The 19002-nt window shown below is 35.1% G+C and overlaps 1 protein-coding gene across 1 annotated transcript in view; it reads right to left on the bottom strand.

The window, feature by feature from the left end:
- Positions 1 to 19002, bottom strand: part of LOC132740181 (small ribosomal subunit protein uS5m-like) — an 84426-nt gene that overhangs the window by 51463 nt on the left and 13961 nt on the right. The window contains exon 4 of the mRNA XM_060728038.1: positions 14544 to 14768. Coding sequence (XP_060584021.1) covers positions 14544 to 14768 — 225 coding nt within the window. The remainder of the gene's footprint in view (positions 1 to 14543; positions 14769 to 19002) is intronic.

The following is a 19002-nucleotide window of genomic DNA, read 5'->3' as shown; positions in this document are numbered from 1 at the left end:
GTCAATTTAAGGTTAAGGTTACAAGGATCACATTTCTAGGTGACTTGGGCGAATTAGTCACCCTGTCTTTTTCCATTTTACCCAGTTTGCTTAGAAAAAATTAAAACAAAACCGCCCTTACATGGATAAATTCAAAATAATTTCCCAAATTTATGTCAAAATTGTCCACGCTCAGCCTAATTCAAAACGGTCCATTAAACCTATGTTCATTGGTTGGTAAAATTAGAAAAACCAATGAAAAGCTATGATACAACTGCCATGACTCATTAAATTAATCGTTACAATTAGATATTACATTAGTTTGTTTGTTTCAAATGAAAAATGCACAACAGAAAACATCTACATAGCACTAATAAGGGTTTTTGTGTTGGAAACAAGGATGGAGAAGAAAAATGTCAAACATGTACGTAATGGATTAAAACTGTTTTGTCAATAAATATATATAATTTCTTTCGTTTGAGCAGACGAATTAGAAAGAAATTATTTTCCCTTCAATCGTGTAAAGTCTCCGATAGGGGTCGCGATTAGCGCACAAAGTTTTCGTGCGTAACAGTAGTCAAGTTATGAGTCAGTTCTGCTTTGGGTTACTGACCATTGTACACGTCGATTATATTTTACGTTTTATAAAACATAAATTTTGTGTATCATGTAGGCCTCATTAATGACAGCCAAAATCAATAGGGGTCATCTACTGGTCATGACCAATCATCATATAAAGTTTGAAGTTCCTAGGCCTAAGTGTTCTTTAGTTATTGATCGGAAACCGTTTTTACTTACAAGGTTGTGACCTTGACCTTTGACCCCAAAATCAATAGGAGTCATCTACTGGTCATGGCCAATCATCATATAAAGTTTGAAGTTCCTAGACCTAAGCATTCTTTAATTATTTATCTGAAACCATTTTTACTTACAAGGTCAATGTGACCTTGACCTGTGACCCCAAAATCAATAGGGGTCATCTACTAATCATGACCAATCACCATACCAAGTTTGAAGTTCCTAGGCCTAAGCATCGAGTGGAAACCATTTTTAACTTCAAGTAAATGTGACCTTGACCTTTGACCCCTTGACCCCAAAATCAATAGGGTTCATCTACTGGTCATGACCAATCACCATACCAAGTTTGAAGTTCCAAGGCCTAAGCCTTCTTTAGTTATTGATCGGAAACCGTTTTTACCTACAAAGTCAAAGTGACCTTGACCTTTGACCCCAAAATCAATAGGTGTCATCTACTGGTCATGACCAATCACCATACCAAGTTTGAAGTTCCAAGGCCTAAGCCTTCTTTAGTTATTGATCGGAAACCGTTTTTACCTACAAGGCCAATGTGACCTTGACCTTTTACCCTTGACCCCAAAACCAATAGGGTCATCTACTGGTCATGACCAATCACCATACCAAGTTTGAAGTTCCTAGGCCTAAGCGTTCTTTAGTTATTGACCGGAAACTGTTTTTACCTACAAGGTCAATGTGACCTTTGACCCCTTGATCCCAAAAATCAATAGGGGTCATCTACTTGTTATGGCCAATCACCATACCAAGTTTGAAGTTCCTAGGCCTAAGCTTTCTTTAGTTATTGATCGGACACCGTTTTTACCAACAAGGTCAATGTGACCTTGACCTTTGATCCCTTGACCCCAAAATCAAGAGGGGTCATGTACTGGTCATGAGCAATCACCATACCAAGTTTGAAGTTCCTAGACTTAAGCATTCGTTAGTTATTGATCGGAAACCGTTTTTACCTACAAGGTCAATGTGACCTTGACCTTTGACACCTTTACCCCAAAATCAATAGGGTTCATTTACTGGTCATGACCAATCACCATACCAAGTTTGAAGTTCCTAGGCTTAAGGGTTCTTTAGTTATCACTCGGAAACCATTTGGTCTACGGACCGACAGACCGACAAATGCAAAGCAATATACCCCCTCTTCTTTGAAGTGGGGGCATAATTATTGGAGCGTTCTAATTATTAAACATTAATATAAATAAAGTTGAAAAACTATCCCAACACAAAAGAAAAATGTCAGGTATAAAATGGTTGACCTTTTTTTATTCATGCTTGGTCTTAAGAGACTGTTTCATTAAGCGATCATTTTTGTTGTTTTCCTTGCGCGGTCGTTTAATACACGTTTCACTGTACATTAACTTGCAGTGGTTGCAGTTTGTTATAAGAAGATAATATTTTTTTCTCTACTGCACACATGTTAATTATTCTGTGGAAAAAATCCTCATGAATTTTATTAAGTTTATATTAACTAGGTGACTCTGCAGTGAAACCATTGTCTAGTAATATTTTTGGGGGAAATATTCGAAACTAGCGATTTATTAAAATAAAATGTTTTTACTTCAGCAAAACATCACCTGGCTGCAATGACTACATCAAAACAAGCTGAACCTATAATAAAAATGATTGAAAAAACAACAGCTGTCACAGGAGACAGCGATTCAGCTCAGCTATTCAAATACTGGACGCAGTAAGGAAGATAAAACTATGAAAGAACAAGATTGCATTTGAGAAAAATGCTATGCCACCGCATTAATACAACACTAAATAGTAGTGTAGGAACAGATTTTTTTGTTTCTATACAATTTTGTAGATTGTCATAATGCATAGATTCCTGACCTATCTAATTCTTATCAGATTAGTGGTTAAATCTGTTGTTATCTAATAAAAGATGAGAGTAGGAATATATCAATGCACTCGAGTCTAGTGAATTTGGTGGTGAAGGTCATATTTCACACAGCCTAAATTTCATGACTTCATCAAAGGACAACACAGTAAGACACTTTGTCAAAATCTAGGTCAGCTGATATCAAAGCTCACTTTACATCTTAATCTGTGCACATGGTTCAAATTTCATAGCTGTACATCAAAGGACAAGGAAGTAGGTCACATCATCAAAATCTAGGTCACCTGATATCAAAATTCAATTTTACAACTAAAATTGTGCACATGGTCAAAATTTCATTGCTGTACATCAAAGGACAAGAAAGTAGGTCACTGTCCCTTTGGGCAAGGCAAAATTTTGGACCCAAGGGTTTAATTCAAAACAATCTTGATACAGGTCCACCAAACAACATTTCAAGTCAAATATCTAAGCTGTAGCTTTCTCCCATTCAGAAAACATTTGTTTTATTTTCTGTTTTACTATGTGTACATAATGAGAATCACTGCCCCCGGGCAGGGCCAATTTTAACACCAGGGGAAAAATTTGAACAACTTTAGTTGAGGACCTATAGATGATATATATAATATAGCAAACATCAAAGCTCTATGCCTTGTACCTTCAGACAAAAATATTTTTTATTTTTTTACTATATGCACATAATGAAAATTAATGACCCCCGGGGCAGAACCAATTTTACCCCAGGGCTATAATTTGAACAATCTTGGTAAAGGTTCACTTCCCAAAGTCTCATGCCATATATTTAACCTCTAGCCTTTGTCAATCCAGAGAAGAGGATTTTTCAATCAGAAGAGAGGATTTTTCAAGTTTTTACTTTATACATATAAGGAAAACTATCGCCTCTGGGGCAGTGCAATTTTAACACTAGGGGCATAATTAAAACAACTTTAGTAGAGGACCAATAGATAATATTATATACCAAATATCAAAGCTCTAAGCCTTGTACCTTAAGACAAGAAGATTATTTAATTTTTTACTATATGTACATAGTGAAAATCAATGACCCCTGGGGATGGGGCCAATTTTAACCCCAGGGCTATAATTTGTACAATCCTGCTAGAGGTTCACTACATAATGTTTCATGCAAAATATCTTAACTCTAGCCTTTGTAAATTTAGAGAAGATGATTTTTATAAGTTTTTACTATATACATATAAGGAAAACCTATGGCCCCTGGGGCGGGGCGAATTTTGACACTAGATCAATGAACCCCGGGGCTGGGGCAATTTTGACCCCAGGGTTATAATTTGAACAATCTTGCTAGAAGTTCACTTCACAATGTTTCATGCCAAATATCTAAACTCTAGCATTTGTCAATTGCTAGAAGAAATTGTTTTAAAGTTTTTACTATAAGTTTTTACTATATTCATATTTCATTTAAGGAAAACCAATGACCCCTGCGGCGGGGCCGATTTTGATCCAAGGGCTATAATTTGAACAATCTGGGTAGAGGTCTACCAGACAATGCCTTATGCAAAATATCTAAGCTCTAGGTCTTTTGGATCTTTACAAGAAGGTATTTTAAGTTTTTACTATATGTACATATAGTAAAAATCAATGACCCCCGGGGCGGGGCCAATTTTGACCCCAGGGCTATAATTTGAACAATCTTGGTAAGGGTCTACCAGACAATGCCTTATGCAAAATATCTGAGCTCTAGGCCTTTTGGGTCTTTACAAGAAGCTATTTCAAGTTTTTACTATATGTACATATAGTGAAAATCAATGACCCCCGGGGCGGGGCCGATTTTGACCCCATGGCTATAATTTGAACAATCTTGGTAAGGGTCTACCAGACAATGCCTTATGCAAAATATCTAAGCTCTAGGCCTTTTGGGTCTTTACGAGAAGGTATTTTAAGTTTTTACTATATGTACATATAGTGAAAATCAATGACCTCCGGGGCGGGGCCGATTTTGACCCCAGGGCTATAATTTGAACAATCTTGGTAGAGGTCTACCAGACAATGCCTTATGTAAAATATCAAAGCTCTAGGCCTTTTGGGTCTTTACAATACAAGAAGATTTTTTAAATTTATTCTTATAATTTCTTTTGGTTGCCATGGCAACCAGATTTCTGCATGGAATGAAATTCTTTGAATAACTTTGGAAGCCCTTCACCCAAGGATCAATCCTGCCAAGTTTGGTTGAAATTGGACTTGTGGTTTTTCACAAGAAGATTTTTTAAGTTCACTATTTAATCTATATAACACACAAACAAACAAACACACACACAGGTGAATCGCTATATGCCACCGCATCGCAGATGCTGCGGTGGCATAAAAATAATTAAGATATAAATATATTTCTTATGGTTGTAAACATAAATTTAAATTTCAAGCAGAAAAATTTCTGGAAATAGTCACACTAGAGTTATGGACCATGTTACACAACATGTGTGTAATGATAAAAAATATATATATAAAGTTTGAAGTAGATACCTTAAAAAGTTATAATACTTCTTAAAGAAAATCTAAGATCAAAGGGAGATCAATCTAAAAATATTGCATCAAGAGTTAAGAACCTTGTCACATAAGACCTGGTTGATAATAAGGAATATGTATTAATAAGTTTGAGGTAGATATCTTTAAAACTAAATAAGTTATAGTAAAAATAACTTTTTTCAAGTAAAAATATAAGTTAATGGGGAGATAATTTTGGCAATATTGTTGCTAGAGTTATGAACCTTGTCACATAAGATGTGGTTGATGATAAGGAACATATATATTTGAAGTTTGAAGTTTATACCTTAAGAAATGAAAGTTATAGTGAAAAATATTTTACTGCACCAAAACTTTAATCTGAAATCTGGACGCAGACGCTGGGGCGAGTAGGACAGCTCTCCATATACTTCGTATAGTCAAGCTAAAAATCAGACTCAATAGCGTGATCCCTCACCCTGGGTCATATCAGAATAATTCAACATGTTGGTTTGGTCATAAGGGTTCTTTTGTCTATTGTATAAAACAAGTCAGTAAATAAATAAAGTTACAATTTAATCCAAATTCAATAATTTGAACCTCAAGGTCAAGGTCATTTATGAGTGAAGGGGTCTGTCTGATTAATTTGAAGGTCTATCCTAGAAGATTGTTATATTAAAGTTTGAAGACAATCCATTCAAAAATAACAAAGTTATAACCACAAATAGCAAAAATCAGCCAAAAAAAATGCAAATTTTGAACATTAAATTTGAAGGTCAATTGATGAATATATGTCAAGTTTAGCCTGGTCTACTTGAAAGAAATGTCCCAAAGGTTGATATGGCAAAGTATGAAGACAATACACCAGGAACTTAACAAGAGAGCCAAGATGGCCCTAGATCACTCACCTGACCCATCAAACTCATCTGAGCAATTACCTAGATATGCATCCTAACCAAGTTTCATGACAATTGAGTCAAAAATGTGACAACTAGTGCTAACAAGGTTTTTCCATCTTTAGGCAGTGTGACCTAGTTTTTGACCCTAGGTGACCCATATTCGATCTTTACCTCGAACTCAAACAAACTTGCAGACCAATTTCCAGGATAACAACAATTGCAACCAGAGAGTTAACAAGATTTTTCTATTTTTAACTCCTGTGACCTAGTTTTTCATCAGAGTTGACCCTTATTCGAACTCACTCAAGCAATTTATTAGACAAGAATCCTGACCAAGTTTCATGACAATTGAGTAAAAAATGTGACCACTAGAGTGTTAATAAGGTTTTTCCATATTTTGGCAGTATGACATAGTTTTTGACCCCAGGTGACCCATATTTGAGCTTGACCTAGAAATCATCAAAACAAACTTTCAAACTAATTTCCAGGATATTTGAATCAAAACAGTAGCCACTAAAGTGTTTATAAAACAAGAGGGCCATGATGGCCCTGGATCGCTCACCTGACACAACCGCATCAAAGCAATGTCTTAAACAAGCATCATGGCCAAGTTTGATGACAACTGAGTCAAACATGTGACCTCTAGTGTGTTAAAAAGATTTTTCCATATTTGGGCAATGTGACCTAATTTTTGACCGGACACGACCCATATTCAAACTTGACCTAGAAATCATCAAAACAACCTTCCTGACCAATTTCCAGGAAATTTGGATCAAAACTGCAGCCACTAGAGTGTTAAAAAGATTTTTCTACTTTTAGCTCCTGTGACCTAGTTTTTGACCGGACATGACCAATCTTAGCACTTGACCCAGAAATCATCAAAACAACCTTCCTGACAAATTTCCAGAATATTTGAATCAAAACTGCAGCCACTATAGTGTAAACAAATTTTTTCTATTTTTAGCTCCTGTGACCTGGTTTTTAACCTGAGATGACCCATCTTAGAACTTGACCCAGAAATCATCAAAACAACCTTCCTGACAAATTTCCAGAATATTTGAATCAATACTGCAGCCACTAGAGTGTTTACAAGCTTTTTCTATTTTTAGCTCCTGTGACCTAGTTTTTGACCGGAGATAACCCATCTTTGAACTTAACCTAGAAATCGTCAAAACAACCTTCTTGACAAATTTCCAGAATATTTAGATGAAAACTGCAGCCACTAGTGTTAACAAGCTTTTTCTATTTTTAGCTCCTGTGACCTAGTTTTTGACCAAAGATGACCCATCTTCGAACTTGACCTAGAAATCATCAAAACAACCTTCCTGACAAATTTCCAAAATGTTTGGATGAAAACTGCAGCAAATAGAGTGTTAACAAGCTTTTTCTATTTTTAGCTCCTGTGACCTAGTTTTTGACCGGAAATGACCCATCTTCGAACTTGACCCAGAAATCATCAAAACAACTTTCCTGACAAATTTCCAGAATATTTGGATGAAAACTGCAGCCAATAGAGTGTTAAAAAGCTTTTTCTATTTTTAGCTCCTGTGACCTAGTTTTTGACCGGAGATAACCCATCTTCGAACTTGACCCAGAAATCATCAACACAACCTTCCTGACAAATTTCCAGAAAATTTGGATCAAAACTGCAGTTACTAGAGTGTTAACAAGCTTTTTCTATTTTTAGCTCCTGTGACCTAGTTTTTGACCGGAGATGACTCATCTTCGAACTTAACTTAGATATCATCTAAACAACCTTCCTGACAAATTTCCAGAATATTTGAATGAAAACTGCAGCCCCTAGAGTGTTAACAAGCTTTTTCTATCTTTAGCTCCTGTGACCTAGTTTTTGAACAGTCATGACCCATCTTTGAACTAGACCTAGAAATCATCAAAACAACTTTCCAGACAAATTTCCAGAATATTTGGATGAAAACTGCAGGCCCTAGAGTGTTAACAAGCTTTTTCTATTTTTAGCTCCTGTGACCTAGTTTTTGACCGAAGATGACCCATCTTCGAACTTGACCTAGAAATCATCAAAACAACTTTCCTGTCAAATTTCCAGAATATTTGGATGAAAACTGCAGCCACTAGAGTGTTAACAAGCTTTTTCTATTTTTAGCTCCTGTGACCTAGTTTTTGACCGGAGATGACTCATCTTCGAACTTGACCTAGATATCATCAAAACAACCTTCCTGACAAATTTCCAAAATATTTGGATGAAAACTGCAGCCACTAGAGAGACCTAGTTTTTGACCCGAGATAACCCATCTTCGAACTCGATCAGTATTTCATTGACAAACATTCTGACAAAGTTTGATGATGATCCAATCAAAACTGTGACTGCTAGATTGTTAACAACCCAATTGTTGACGACGCACGACGACGCACGCCGGACATAGCCCCATCACTATAACTCACCTTGACCACTTCGTGGTCAGGTGAGCTAAAAATTCTATTTTCATCTGCTGTGACCTAGTTTTTCATCTGAAGCAATTACCTAGACAAGCATCCTGACAAAGTTTGATGATGATTGAGGCAAAAATGTGACTGCTAATGTTTTGACCAACAAATTTGGACGGACGACAGACAACGGACATTCAATGATCCTAAAAGCTCACCCTGAGCTAGCTCAGGTGAGCTTAAAAGTTATGATCAAGGTACATGTTTCAAACGGCAACACTGACATGACAATTATTATTTTATTTTTTTCAAAAAAAAGTCAAGCTAAAAATATATGTCTCCAAAAATGAGGTAGGGTACTGATCTCTCCTGTGAAGAGTTGTCGAAATCTGGCTAGCAATTTGACCTGTCAAAGACTCAAAGTCTGAAAAGATTTTTCTATTTATATCTGTGGCGACCATTTTGTGCAGCAAAGCAGAACATGCCGGCAATATGCACATTGGTACTGATCACTTCTGTGAAGTTTCAATGCAATCCTACTTTAAGTTTGACGGACAGACGATGGCTCAAATTTTGGTATTTAAGCGGCTACTCTTTTGTCCTCTCTATTGTTCTTTTAGCCACATTTATGAGAAAAGTAGCTACATAAGAGTTTACTGAATAAATAGCCTCAAAGGAAATTTACTGTTACTTATTGTTCCCATAGCCCACTAAGTATCTATATGCCTGTACATACAGACAGATGGCAAAGGCAAAAACAATGTCTCCCAAAAACTTTTTAAAAAATGTTTTTAAAAAATGTTCTTTTTTTTTTTTTAAAAATTCCAATAGGTAGACATGTCACATTTGTTGTTCTGTCCAAATATGAATCACTACCATAATGTTCGATGATAAATTTTACATTTGAAACTGTGCACAATTGGTCCAAATTTCATAGCTGTAAATCAAAGGACAAGAAAGTGGGTCACATCTTAAAGATTATTATGTTTAAATTTGAAAACAGTCCATTCAAAAACAACAAAGTTTTATCTTCTAAAAGAAAAATCAGAAAAATTAAGCAAACAGTAGATATTTGACATTGTAGGTCAAGGTCATTTATGACTGAAGTTTGGTTGGTCTGATCTACTTGAAGGTCTAGTCTTGTCCCAAGTGTTGTTGTGACCAAGTTTGAAGACAATACACCAAGAATGATCAAGGTTTAAGTCTGCGGACAGCAATAGCAATGCTGTCATGACTGTAACATTCCTGAATTTTTTTTCTTTGAAAAAAAAAAGTCGAGCTTATAAAACTTTCACGTACAGTCCAACCTCGATTATTCGAAGTTCCCGGGACTGAAAATTTACTTCGAAAAATCGATGGGTTCGAATAATCCAAATCCGAACATAGTGACAGACAAAAACTACACCACTTGACCATATCGCAAATTCTAGCGGAATTAAATGTTTACAACTCATCTGTTACCGGTAATCAATTGAGAAAAACAAATAAACAATGATAAATGTTTAAAATATTTTTATTGTTAACTTAAACATAACTACTTGCATTTTATTTCCAGATTCTGTAGCACATATAGCGTATAGGTTAATATAAACATGCATGAACATTAAAAATATCGCTGTCATCTTCCGTATGAGAGAAAAAAAACATCGGGCACGGCGCAGGATTTAAATCATAGATATACAATGCATTACAAATGTATTCAACATTATACAAGTAATATTAATATTTTATCTTCGTCAAAATATAAACAAGCAACTTGAAAAGTCATATTATTTTTCACTTCTAAATGTAATTTTCACAGTCACATTTCGGTAATATTAAACATCCACAATTGCTCAGCCAGAATATCTTGTGCTAACGTAGACATTTTGCACTGACTTGAAATAGAAACTGGGAATTCACATTTATAAAGAAAAACATGACACAGTTCGCTAGTTGTTTGTTTTTATTTGTTTATTTTTTCAATCCATTCTTTAATTAAAATCTTAATTTGAACAGATTTAACCGTCCAATTAATATCACAGTTTATTTTCATTTGTTTAGTTTCATTCACTAATTAAAACTAGAACTGCCACTATCTTGGCGTGAATACCCCCGCATACCACTTTGTCAGAATCAACAGTGGCCATTTAGAGCTCAAGGACAACCTCCCTGCCAAATCTGAGGTTACTAAGCCAGTGCATTGCTAAGTTATGTATTCTACAAGCTTCAAATGTGAAAATGTCAAAATCAATACATTGCTGACAGGACATTCTTTAGCAATTGAGAAGAAAAGCTTTTTATTGTCAAGGTCCCTGTGACCTTGACCTTTGACCCAGTGACCTTAAAGTAAATAGGGGTCACCTTATAGTCATGATCAACATCCATGCCAAATATGAAGACTGTGGGTCAAAGGAATCTTAAGTAAATGGGTGGACAAACTTTTTGAAGTCAAAGTCCCTATGACCTTGACCTTTGATCCAGTGACCTCAAAATCACAAGGGGTCATCTACTTATCATGATCAACATCCATGCCAAATATGAAGACTGTGGGTCAAAGGAATCAAAAGTTATTGGGCAGATAAACTTTTTGAAGTCAAAGTCCCTGTGACCTTGACCTTTGACCTGGTGACCTCAAAATTAATAGGGGTCATCTACTAATCATGACTAACCTCCATGCCAAACATGAAGACTGTGGGTCAAAGGAATCTTAAGTTATAGGGCGGACAAGCTTTTTGAAGTCAAGGCCCCTGTGACCTTGACCTTTGACCTGGTGACCTCAAACTCAATAGGGGTCATCTACTAATCATGACTAACCTCCATGTCAAATATGAAGACTATGGGTCAAAGGAATCTTAAGTTATTGGGCGGACAAGCTTTTTGAAGTCAAGGCCCCTGTGACCTTGACCTTTGACCTGATGACCTCAAAATAAATAGGGGTCATCAACAAATCATGACTAACCTCCATGCCAAATATGAAGACTATGGGTCAAAGGAATCTTAAGTTATTGGGCGGACAAGCTTTTTGAAGTCAAGGCCCCTGTGACCTTGACCTTTGACCTGGTGACCTCAAAATCAATAGGGGTCATCTACTAATCATGACTAACCTCCATGCCAAATATGAAGACTATGGGTCATAGGAATCTTAAGTTATTGGGCGGACAAGCTTTTTGAAGTCAAGGCCCCTGTGACCTTGACCTTTGACCTGGTGACCTCAAAATCAATAGGGGTCATCTACTAATCATGACTAACCTCCATGCCAAATATGACGACTGTAGGTCAAAGGAATCTTAAGTTATTGGGCGGACAAGCTTTTTGAAGTCAAGACCCCTGTGACCTTGACCTTTGACCTGGTGACCTCAAAATCAATAGGGGTCATCTACTAATCATGACTAACCTCCATGCCAAATATGACGACTGTAGGTCAAAGGAATCTTAAGTTATTGGGCGGACAAGCTTTTTGAAGTCAAGGCCCCTGTGACCTTGACCTTTGACCTAGTGACCTCAAAATAAATAGGGGTCATCTACTAATCATGACTAATCTCCATGCCAAATATGAAGACTAAGGGTCAAAGATATCTTAAGTTATTGGGCGGACAAGAAAAAACCGACGGACTGCCGGACGGCCGGACAAGCTGATTCCAGTATACCCCCCTTACAACTTTGTTGTGCGGGGGTATAATAATCATTTTGAACACTTTTAACCGTCCAATTAAAAGCGTACAATTAATGTTCGGTAATTAAAGTTGAAAATGTACACGCAAATCGTTATTATCACGATTAACTAAATACACGAACCATTGTTAGAAGTTTTTCCGCAACGTTTTTCACAAGTCGGGACGGTCAGCGAGTCAATCAGTGCCAATTAGTCTGGCTTCGAATAATAGGTGTGAAATTCTTATATAATGATATAATCGGGACCGAAATTTTGCTTCGAAAAATAGGAGGTATTCGGATAATGCATTTCGAAAAATACGTTGGTATTTATATTAGTTTATATAGAGATGAAAACGGGACCGTAGATCAACTTCGGATAATGCCGGGTATTCGAATAATGGGTTGTCGAATAACCGGGGTCGGACTGTATTTAATAAAGTTCTTAAACCTAGCATTTATATAAAATGCTTTAACCAATCACTTACTCTCAAGTGAAATTACAATTTGCAGAATAAGCACTTGCTCCACTAGCAACAAGGTAGAAATATGGTGATTTTACCCGTATCATTTTTCTGTTAATATGGACATGACCATTTCAAGGGAAAATTCGTAAGAACTGCCTGATTAGTGAACTATGCAGGCCATCATCAGGCAGCACAGATGTCCCAGTATAACTTGGTTTGCATTAGTCATATAAATAGATTCATGTTTGAGCTGTAACATCTACCTACGTACCTTTTAATTCCATTTCAACTTAAACCTTCTCCATTATTGAATATTCAATTTAAAAATCTACATTATACTGAGATTGGAAATTTTCATCACCTGATTTTGATGAATTAACTCATACATGCTATTAAAAGGCTGGGAAGTTACAAAACATTTAAAATAAATTTAAAACTTTTTGTTGACTGTTTTTGTTTCTGTTTACATGAAACGCTGTTAATGAAATGATAACCTAACCAAACAAAAATGTTTGTGAAACACTTATGCACTCCCCCACCCACCCTGGCCAAATCAATAGGGAACCAACAGACAGACAGCATAGTCATATCCCATCCCTTCTGTGAAGGGGGCATAAAAATAAAAATCAGATTATGGTTTCAAAGCAGTGCATTTTGATATATTTTCTACTTTTGAGAATCAATGCACCCTTAAGCAGGGTAAAAACAAGAGCTGTCACAGGAGACAGCGAAGCTCGACTAATAAAATACTGGACGCAGTAAGGAGGACAAAACTATGAAAGAAAAATCAATTATGTATAATTATGTATTAAGTTATAGTAAAAAAATAACATTTGTTAACATAAATTCCAAGATCAAGGGGAATAATTCTAGAAATAGTCATGCTAGAGTTATGGACCTTGTCACACAACATTTGTGTAATGATTAGAAATATATATTTGAAGTTTGAAGTAGATACCTTAACAAATAAAGAAGTTATTATATTTCTTAAAGAAAATCCTAAGTTCAAAGAGAGATAAATCTGTAAATATTGCTTCAAGAGTTATGAACATTGTCACATAAAATGTAATTGATGATAAGGAATAAGTATTTGAAGTTTGAGGTAGATACCTTTAAAAATAAAAAAGTTATAATAATAAATAACATTTTTCTAGTAAAAAAATCTAAGTTTATGGGGAGATAATTCTTGCAATATTGGTGCTAGAGTTATGAACCTTGTCACATAAGATGTGGATGATAATAACGTAAATATATTTGAAGTATGAAGTTGATCCCTTTAGGAATAAATAAGTAACAGTAAAAAATAATATTTTTTATGTCAAATTCTAAGTTCAAAGGGAGATAAATCTGAAAATATTGTTGCTAGAGTTATGAACCTTGTCACATAAGATGGGGATGATGATAAGGTACATATATTTGAAGTATGAGGTTGATCCCTTAAGAAATAAAGAAGTAACAGTAAAAAATAATATTTTTTATGGAAAATTCTAAGTTCAAAGGGAGATAAATCTGAAAATATTGGTGCTAGAGTTATGAACCTTGTCACATAAGATGTGGATGATGATAACATAAATATATTTGAAGTATGAGGTTGATCCCTTAAGAAATAAAGAAGAAATAGTAAGAAATAGTATTTTTTGAGGAAAATTCTAAGTTCAAGGGGAGATAAATCTGAAAATATTGGTGCTAGAGTTATGAACCTTGTCACATAAGATGTGGTTGATGATAAGGAACATATATTTGAAGTTTGAAGTTGATACCTTAAGAAATGACAAAGTTATAGTGAAAAATATTTTACTGCACCAAAACTTTAATCTAAAATCTGGACGCGGACGCCGACGCCGGGGCGAGTAGGACAGCTCTCCATATACTTCGTATAGTCGAGCTAAAAATTGTAACTGTTATATTTGCAGGGAACATTAACTAACAATAAATTTCTCATATTTTTCAAGATTCATTTTTTGAAAATTTGATTTTTTTCTTATATGCAGCCAAGCAGTTTTGAAGCTTACATATTACAAACAAATAACTTACAGCCATCAACTGGGTCAGGTGGTTCAATTTTTTTTCCTGGTAATTTTGTTCCACTGAAACCTCTATCTAAGGGATCTAGTTTTCCAGATGTTTTTTTCCTTTGAAATTTACTTCCAGAATCTGTAATGTCCTCTTGCTTATCAGCTATACGCACACCTAGATCACCAACATTTTCTTTTCCAGAAATATGAGTTGACAAACCAGGAAACACATACCCACTGGCACCTAAAATATATTGACACATGCTTGCAAACCTTTTCTAAACAATTCATTAGCTTATTGAAATATCCTGCCAACTTTTTCACAAGTGACAACAAGATCCCTTATATTGCTCAACTGGTTATTAGGGCTCTAGATCAAAAGGAACAATTACAGTGACATTATGCTAAGATTTTCAATCAATATGTACTCTTGGATGGGCATAATGGAGGCAGGACAAGATTTTCTATTTTAAGCTCTGGTTGCCATCATGTGCAGCGAAGCAGAACATGCCAGTGATGTGCATAACTAGGGATGGTACTGATCACTATTGTAAAGTTTGGTTGAAATCCCACCAGTAGTTTGACCTGTGAAGGCCGCACAAGATTTTTTTTTTTTTTAGCTCTGGTGGCCATTTTAAGCTGTGAAGCGGAACGTGCTGGTGATGTGCACAACTAGGAATGGTACTGATCACTCCTGTAAAGATTCAATCAGTAGTTTTACCTGTGAAGGGCCGACATCAGCTAAATGCGGACGGATGGACAACCGGATGTCAGGCCGAAATGAAATAAGGGGCCATTTCTTTTGTTATTTACTATTGTATAATAGAGGGCCAATGGCCCCTTACTCTATTGTTACAGAATGAACTTTATTGTTCTCTTTTGTTCTGTTTACAGTTAGATGGCCCCCTATCCTTATTCGGTAGAGCGGACGGACAGAAGGACAGACAGACTGCCATCTACCCATATTTTAAGTTTCATAAAAATATTTCCAGTACTTTTCAAGTTATCGCGGGATCCAGTTTGTAGATGGACGGACTGACAGACAGACAGACGGTAAACCTAAAGTCCCCTCTGGTAAACCGGTAGGGGACTAATAAAGGATATGATCTGTTACAAGGTATATTTCATGTTTGGGTATGTGGGTAATTCACTTTGACAAGTGTGACCCTGACCTTTGAGGTGTTGCCAAGGCTCGAATTTAACACTCACAAACTCGCAAAATGCTAGTTGAAAAAAGATTTTGAGAGTTAGATTTATGACTACTAGCAATTTTTTGCGAGTTGAAGAAAAAACAGAATACACTCGACAGGAAAATCCAAATATAAATGGGGCGTAATATTCACAGGTAGCCGAGTTATAAACTATGCGCGCACTTGCTGTCTGGTTTACATTTTCTATACCTTAATCTCGCTTAAAAAAGTACACAAATTTAAACCAGTCCAAATGTCATTTTGTCCGTGTAAATCAAGCGTGATCGAAATAAAATGTCTAAACGAAAAATAACGAACTAAATCTTCCCACTTACTGAAGCAAATGTGTCTTCCGATAACATACTCTGAGTACAGAAGATGATTCACAGTCTATCAAAAGAAAGACAATCAGACCTTCAGTTAAAACAGTTAAAAAATGGAAGAAAGAACCAGACATCGTCGGTATGGCGACAATATTGCATTATTATTTTTTTACATGTAGATTGACATTTGATAAGAATCCCTGTCCCCTAAATCAAGTTTTTGAGTAGAAAGTTACGTTGCTGATTCGTACCCCGGGCAGTTCGAACTTGTCCAAATAAATTACAATTTTAATTTTGTTATTCTCTATATCAAGCAACAACTTTGTCTTTCAGCACATCATTAAACTTAAAATTGAAGTATTATAATTTTTTTCATGCCCAATAAAATTCATTATTATGATACATAATTGTAACAACAATGAATAATTATTATGGTACATGATAATTTAAACAATTAATGAATGTACATAAAAGTTTAAACAATTTTGGAATTAAAAAATCATTGTCATAAAAAGTGCTAGTTGAATTCAGTTTTTGCAAGTTAAAAATTTGTCCACTAGCAAAAAATTGCTAGTGGCCAAAAAAGTTAAATTCGAGCCCTGGTTGCCCATGACATGTTGTTTTATTATTGCTAACATTTGTGCCAAGTTATTTTAAAATCCCAGTTGATTGATGATGAAAAGGTTATAAACCTCATAAAAAATATACCCTAGAACAGACAAATTGTTAAAAAAAAAAACCAAGGCCGCTCTTAAAAAGTTATCTGTTTGCTATTGCCGGCCGACCTTGCAAAAATGCCCCGACTAAAAAGGTTTTTCTCAGCTTAAAAAAAATCAGATTTTTTTTTTATTTCTGCCAAATCAGCATTCGACCCAAAAAATTCCCTCGAAAACAAAAATTATATCGGAGGAAAAATCACACATTTAATATGTAAAGTAATGAATGATCATTCATGAGGGCATTCTGTGCATAAAATTAGGGTGTTAGTATTTAAATTATTTACATAAATAGCCACAAACCACGGAAGGATATTTTCCTTACGTAACACAGTACTGCATGTGCGCGGCAATTAAGTTGAATTAACTAATAATAGAATGTATCAAATTAAGGTGTGGAAACGGAATAAAAAATAATGTTTATTCAATTAATGAATATTGGTAAAGCATTTATATGGTCACTAGTTTACCATGTGGTAATTTTAATGTGCTTTGGGGTACATGTTCGTTTGTTTATGACTGCCAACACAGATTAAATACTTAGCCCATGCAATAAAACATTTCTGGTAGCAGCGGGGATTCTGTCATAAAATTGACCCAAAAAATAAATTTTTGGAAGCTGTGGTCCTTTCATATGCATTATTGTTTTGATAGCAGACACAAGTATTGCACAATATCTTCAAGATCATAAAAATGTAAATAAAATATCACAATCAAAATCACAGGTATACATACGTCTCATTAAACTCCATGTCAAAATGCACTTACGATTAATAATATGTCAATAATTGACACAATAAATATTCAACATTTTTTTTTATACTTGAGCAATAATTAAACATGTGTAATCATTCATTGACAAAAAGAAATGAGTTTTTTTTCTGATATATAAAAAAGAGGTGGAAGTCAATTGAGTGTCGGCATTTCTTTGATGATTCGGCAACAACTACAGGTGTGTTAACATCAAAGATTCACAGATTCTTCAGAAGAGCCGACCAGTCATTTGTCAGGTCATTTCGTGTGTAAATTTTGTATTTTTTATTCAACAATGGAAACATTATATTCCTTTTATTTATGGATGCTACTTTTTGCCTGAGTGTTTTTGTGTCTTTTAGCGCTATGGAATTTCAACAATCGGTGATAATTTTCGGTTACTAACAATTAAATATTTTAACAGTTTTAAAACAGGGGTGCAAATATCCGCCATTCAGAAATTAAATGGAGACAAATCTTGCATGTGTTATTTTTTACAGACATGTAATAAATTGAGAAATGATCTACCGAGAGAATGAAATGTACCGGTGATCCACTATAATTTTTCCAGGTCGTACCGGAATATTTATGCAGGATTAGTTTATCACATCAGTAATTTGATCATGCTTGAATTTATGTCCACATAGTCATTTTTTTATTTCATGTTATGATTACTAGTGAACATGTTTTTGATTGTTTATGTCAGTTTTGTCGTCGTCGCCGATGATGAAAGTGTAGTCCAAATTTCCACAATCTGCTACAACGTACTAAGCGTATTAACTTACGTTCCGTAAAAATCATACATAAAAAAAAAAGCCTACCTACCGATCCACTTCTTATAAACTCTGGGTCGGCAATAGCAAACATATATATATTATTAAGGATGGCCCTATCTTAATCAGCTAATTTTTGTGGAAAAAAATAACACATTTTTTGTTCACTTTTGTTTCTTTGTGAACTATCTTACACAATAAAATGTGCGAGTCTTTGTCAAGAACCGAATTATTTTACATTGTATTTCAGAAATGACACAGTCTCCTTTCTGATGGTGTTACGAAATTAATGGAAGAATCCATTATTGAATTGGAAAAACAACTCCACTGTAGCTCTCAAATTTGTGCTATTCTGATTGACTCTGTTTTGAATTATCATTCACATTCAACAACCTTTTCATCTATCTAGTGCTTTAACAGAAAAATCTTCATAACAATGTGTTGAGAAATATCAAAGCTCTACCACTTTGGTTTTTTTTTAACTTTTTATCCCATGAGCATATTGCAAAAAATGGCCGTTTTCATTAAAAAGCCTACTGTAACAAGTTCAAATTGCTATGAAACTATGAAAAATGCTTCAATACTGATGAAACTTGGCACAAATGTTGACTAGACAATAGCCACTGTAACAGCATGCTCAATCGTAAATTTCCTGTTAGCATGGCAAAGGAAGGACGTCTCAAAATTGCCAAAAAATACTGTTTTGCATTGTTTTTTTTCCAT

This window comes from Ruditapes philippinarum, unplaced genomic scaffold, assembly GCF_026571515.1.
Source record: "Ruditapes philippinarum isolate M1 unplaced genomic scaffold, ASM2657151v2 ctg974_1_1_1_1, whole genome shotgun sequence".
NCBI classification, from domain to species: domain Eukaryota; kingdom Metazoa; phylum Mollusca; class Bivalvia; order Venerida; family Veneridae; genus Ruditapes; species Ruditapes philippinarum.
The sequence above is the reverse complement of the archived record's forward strand: the minus strand, read 5'-3'. Positions and strand labels throughout refer to the sequence as shown.